Consider the following 6000-nt stretch of genomic DNA (forward strand, 5'->3'; position numbering starts at 1 on the left):
GGATGTACCCATAAATATTTGATACTTTAAAAAGCATCTGAATTGTATGTCATGATAGACATTCACAATGGCAAGTCAGTTTTAACTAGATTCTGGAGGACAGTTCTCGGGTTAACACTTCTTCCACCAGGGGCTTTGTACAGTGTGTCAAAAGTAATGGGGCTTTCTGCACTGGATCGGCACTAAAAACACACAAGGGGGTAAGATATTGGCCTACACTGTATGTCAAAATTAATGCCACTGATGAATAATCCCGTCAATCATTCATGATTTCGCAAAGAGGCCAAATATTCATTATAAAAAGATTATCAATCGGTACATGAGGAACTTTCCACTTTTTGTGGAGAGCTCACATCCTTTTTCCCCCACCATCTCATCAAGTAGTTTGCATGATCGATTGACAGTTTGACATTTTAAGTTCGAAGGAGTGTGATGTTGAATTTTACAAACAGACCACGATTACTGTGGCCTTCAAAAATATGATATTTGGGGGAAAAATAATCATCGACTGTAATTGAACAGCTGAACTTGTCATGGAATCTTCAATGTTTCTGCGCTATTATAAGCCAAGAGCTACATAATTTCAGGTGGAACTGGCCCCTGAATCCATTTTACTTGGAATAGTGTTGTGCAAAAAAAAAAAAAACAACAACAACAACAACAACAGCAGCAAACAAACAACAGTATAACACCTCAGAAGTAGAGGTGTACTTTTACTTCAAGCATGGTTGTTTCAATGTATTGATAGAATTCAGGGAAGATGTGTTCTGGAATCGAACTTTGACAGGTCTACATGAAAATACATCTTTGGTCAATTCAAAGCTGATACAAGGACAACGCTTGCAGGATGTCAGTTCCATTTTAATGTATAAATCAACATACATTGTACATCGTAGACATAGTAATCAAATTCATACCTGTTTGTCGTCCTAGATACCCTATTGATTTGCTTCAATTTTACCTGCATCTGTACTGGTGAGGGTAGAATGCATCAGTGTAGGCAATGTTTGTGCTAGGTTCAGCAAGCCCCGGGCAAATTCACACAGAATTCAGTGTTGTTATGAATTATTTCAAACATTGTGAAGTACAGTGTAGGAGGGTATGCACGAAAATTGAATAAATCATCAAAATCAGGTTGAAGCACATCCTTGAAGCACAAAGTCACATTGGAAATCATATACATAATGCTCCTACATGTATGAATTGAAGTATTGGGAAAGAAAAGAAAGTACAGATGAACAGAAAGAGGAAGAGATGAGAAGGAGGGATCAAATGGCAAAAAGTGGAGAAACAATAACCAAAAGAGCCAAAAGAAGAGAGATGGGAAAAAGAGAACAGAATTGTGTTGAAAATAAAAGGGACACGAAATGAGAAAGAACTACAAGAAATAGCAGGTGGAACACTGAGCAAAAAAAACCAGGAGGATACTCCCTTAAAAAAAAAACAAGTGAAAATATTCACTTTTGAAGGAGTAAATAACAGAAAAGAGTGAGTTTAGAGTGAAATTGCAGTCTTCGAGTGATCCCTGAGGTCACTCTAAAATGAATGAAAATGAACATTTTCACTCAAAATTCACTCCAATTTCACTCTAAACTCACTCTTTTCTGTTATTCACTTCTTCAAGAGTGAATATTTTCACTCAATTTTTTTCTGGAGAGTAAAGAAACAGGGAGGTAAGAATAAGAAGGAAGTGTACATACAAATTACTGGAGTAAGCAGGAAGCAGGAAAGTAAGAATAAAAAGGAAGGTGTGTAGACAAATGACTGGAGTATTAAAAACATGGAAGAACAGGAGAAAGAAGAGGAAGGGAGGATGGTGAGGATGTAAAGAACAGGAGAAAGAAGAGGAAGGGAGGATGGTGAGGATGTAAAGAACAGGAGGAAGGAGAGTATCAAGCAGAAGAGAAAGAGGGAACAGAGAGAGAGAGAGAGGACAAGGAAGAGGAAGAGACAGTAAAAGGAGGGAAAGAAGATGAAGAAGATGACAATGGCAAGAGGATGGGAGGGAGAGGGACAAGGGGAGAAGGGCGGGTAGGGGAAAGGAGGAGGGCCACAGAAGTAGAGAAAGGTTAAAGAGCATCAGGGAAGAGGAAGAGGCAAACAAAAACCCTGTCGCAGAAAAGAAGATGTAAGGACGGAGAGAGAAGATGAGGAAAGAGAAGAATGTTAAGACACCAAGGACAAAAGAATACGGGACAAAAGGAGGCAAAGGAACAAAAGAAGGAAGAGCAACAAGTGGACGGACAGAAGAGGGAGGAGCAATAACAAGCAGAAGGAAAGAAGGAGATACAAAGAGGGAGGAGGAACAAAAGAAGAAGGTAGGACAAAAGGACGAGGAGGGACAAAAGAAGGAAGAAGGAAAAAGAAGAAGGTGGGACAAAAGACATTTGAGGAGGAGGGACAAAATTGGAAAAGAATGGCAAAAGAGCACAGGGAGGAGAAAGAGGAGGACAGAAATGTGGCAGAAGAAAAAGAAGAGATGGAGCTCAAGACAGGATTTACCAAACAACAAGAAAAAAGGAAGTGAGGAGGAAGAAGAAGAACAGGATATAGATGCTACGGACTAGAAAAGGGGGAGGAAAGAAAAAATGGAAGAAAATGCTAAAGAGTACAGGGAGTGGAAAGCGAGAAGGGGAGATAAAGTACAGAATAGGCTAAGGACAAGGAGAGGTGAAGGAGAAGAAGAAGTGAAGGCAAAAAGGAAGAAGAAGAAGAAAAAGAGGAAGGAGATACATTGTAGTATTGCTGATTATCTTCCTTCGTATGCATGGAGTTCTCTGGAGTATACAAAGTACGGTTTACTGCACTGATAATAGGGAACCACTGGGGATGTTTCCCAGTGAGTAGTATGCTGTGTCTGTTTCTCCCTTCACAGTCTACAGACTGCACAGCATGCACATAGGGTATGTGCATTATCATAGATTCTGGCCAAGGGTTTATGCTGTCAAAACTACAGTCTGTAAAGTTATAGCTACACACTATTATATGGTTCCGTCAAAACACACACAAAAAAAAAGAACAGATTTCAACATTCAGAAATGGAAACCGGATTCTTTCAATTTCTATCCAATCAACTTTTGCCATGTGTACATCTAATGTATACACTTTATATGCATCTGTAGAACAACAATTGAATAAGTACCATAACAGCTGATTTGCGTGTTTGTGGTGTGGGTGCATTATTCATATTACAATGCACACAAGAGACCAAAAAAAAAATAATAATAAGATCCGAGTATGCAGCCATTCATGTCATATATGCAGAAGGGATTATGTTTTCGACTGCATACATACATCGCAGACAATCTGAAAAGCCATCAACACTTCCTCTTCTACCTGTTGCATGAAATGCAATAAATGTTTTTGCAGGTGCTGGGAACAACATGTCATTCTGTGGACCAACATGAATACTGTTTAACCCTTGATATGCTCAGAGACTTACATTAGCTTAAATAACCCACAAACCTTTTTCACCAGGGTTCGACACACCCATAGGCTAAACCTGACCAAGTTGTAGATTAGCAAGCCCACTCAAGTGTAGCGTTGTTCCCCAGTCCAACAGGAAATCCATGGTGACATAATGGGGATTACAGGATTTAAATGCATTAATCTCTCTTTGATGACAATTACTTTACAGCCATCTGTGAGATGAAAGCAATCAAGCATGTGTGCTAATTAGTGACAAAAGCACAGTATGGTTTAATGCTGTCACGCATACAAAACAATTGTACTAGCAGGTGGATAGAACTTAAGCACAGTATGGTTTAATGCTGTCACGCATACAAAACAATTGTACTAGCAGGTGGATAGAACTTAAAGAATTCGCCACTTGACATGTGTTGTGGTTGCACGAGTTTTCATCTTTTAGATGGTCAGAAAGGTATGCAAATGTTGTACAATGTACATTGTGGTATAAAGAATGATGGCTTATAGGATTGTTCTATTAACCCTTGAAGACTTATCTCAAGTCATGCTTTGGCAGGCAGCTGCTTGATGGGAAATTTGTGTTACTCTTTTACATCGCAAAAATCAGCTTGTCCTCCATGGCTTGAAATAATTCAAATTGAGACTTCAGACATGCTCCTCATTTGCCTATTCTGCATGCAGCTACAAGTGGTTGCATGCAGTAAAGGTTGCTATATAGGCCAGTTTATTGGTAAAACTTTGAGGTGCATTAAACTGTTTTATTACTTTCTTATTGAATCAAATCTTGCAGCAAGTACAGGAAGATTCCATACGATTATAACACAGTCCGAAGCTTACTATTTCATCTTAATTTGACAAAAGAACAAATGCATGTTTAAATACTGACTGGATTCATGTCATGACTCACAGTACTAGCAACTACTAGCACTACAATAATTTATTTCCCAGCATTTTAGCAGCAATAGTGAAATGCAAGTACTGTACAGTTTAAAATGCCTTGATGCATCACAAGTATGGCCGACCACTTCCAGCTACTTATTCCAAACCACACAGGCTTTAAATCTAATACAAAGTACATTGCTAAGTTGAGACAGCATTTATATCCACGTACAACAACAAAACAACAACAAAATACTACAAATGTAACAACTTTAAATGGTATTATCATGCCAAATGCACACATTTGGCAAAATATGAAGAGTGGATGGTGCAGTAAAATCACACGCTCCCCTACTTCTCCAGGCCAAGTACCTGAACCTTTGTTTACGTCCAGCGGAAGCTGAAGCCAATGGCACAAGCGCGACCCCTGGTTTCGGACAGCCTCCCCAAGGGCAAATTTGACCCGACCACATCGGTTCTCAATCACCCTTCGCATGGCTGGCTAAAAAATGAAGGTGTCGCCGAGAGCCGTACTCTGATTCGGAGAGATCGATAATCGAACAAATGTGGGTGGGGCTGGGGGGTTTACGTTCGTTCTAGGGAAATCTTACCTCTAATCGTGGCAGGCTGTTGAATAAAGAAGAACCCGAGCTGAAGGAGATGGCTCCCCGCCTTTCCAACACATGGGGTGGGACGTACCGATCTAACGGCAGCACGGGTAGTTCATGGCACATCGCCATAGCTCCAGCGCCAAAGAAGCAGGGGGCCACCACAGCGAGCATGTAACACCTCAGACGAGCTTGGGCAGACCAACTGAATCGTCATTCGCATCGTCTGCCAAGCAGTCGAGGCGACAACATTCGAGCACACCTTGCAATTATTCCAGAGTAATATCACCAAATCTGCAGTGAGTCTTTGATCCAAGTATAAAATCCTAAAACTTGGCTTTCATGCGTGAGTCTCGTGTTGGTTTGTTTCCTGTACGGTACGTTGTACTGTCAGATGTTTTCACCGCGATAACACGAGTGCCTTGGCGTTGGCTTGGTACCCTTCTTTCGTGTGTTCGAGACTGACGACTGGTAGAAGTGTAAAGCGTGCTGTATCCTCCATGTATTGCGTGTAGTACGTAGGTTGGATGGATTGGTAGCTAGCTGGCGCGGGGGAAGAAAAAAATGCACACTGACTGAGCACCATTCATACACTCACGCGAACTACGCGACACACTCCAATATCGCAACACGAATTTTCCAATTTCCCCGTTCTTTTCGCCTGCCCTGCTTTGGCGATTAGCATAATAATTGCGTCACACAAAAGGGGAAGGTAAAAAAGGAAGAATACGATAATTATTTAGCCAACGATTAATATTAGAATGAAGAATGGGAGAATGAGGGCACACGAATCCCTAATGGGTCATAATTGCGCCGGGTATAACATGGAATCGATTCAGTAATAGAATACATCACACAGAGAAGTACAAACCAAGCATAATTTTATTAGAGAAACACTGATGCATTTTATCATTTACCGTTTGTCTTTAATTCATTACCACACATGACATCCCCTTTGTGTATTACATACATGTCATGCATACAATGAAGGAAGACTAATAGGGAGAGAGAAAGGGATATATATGTATGTATATACAGCGTTATATATATATATATATATATATATATATATATATATATATTCATT

At 40.2% G+C, this 6000-nt stretch overlaps 1 protein-coding gene across 1 annotated transcript in view; it reads right to left on the reverse strand.

Moving 5' to 3' along the window:
• LOC140234027 (uncharacterized) overlaps nt 1-5290 on the reverse strand; it is a 317781-nt gene extending 312491 nt beyond the window's left edge. The window contains exon 1 of the mRNA XM_072314107.1: nt 4917-5290. Within this exon, the coding sequence (XP_072170208.1) occupies nt 4917-5087 (171 nt within the window). The 5' untranslated portion in view covers nt 5088-5290. The remainder of the gene's footprint in view (nt 1-4916) is intronic.
• Nucleotides 5291-6000: the final 710 nt, after the last annotated feature.

The sequence above is a fragment of the Diadema setosum genome, chromosome 10 (genome assembly GCF_964275005.1).
Source record: "Diadema setosum chromosome 10, eeDiaSeto1, whole genome shotgun sequence".
NCBI classification, from domain to species: Eukaryota; Metazoa; Echinodermata; class Echinoidea; order Diadematoida; family Diadematidae; genus Diadema; species Diadema setosum.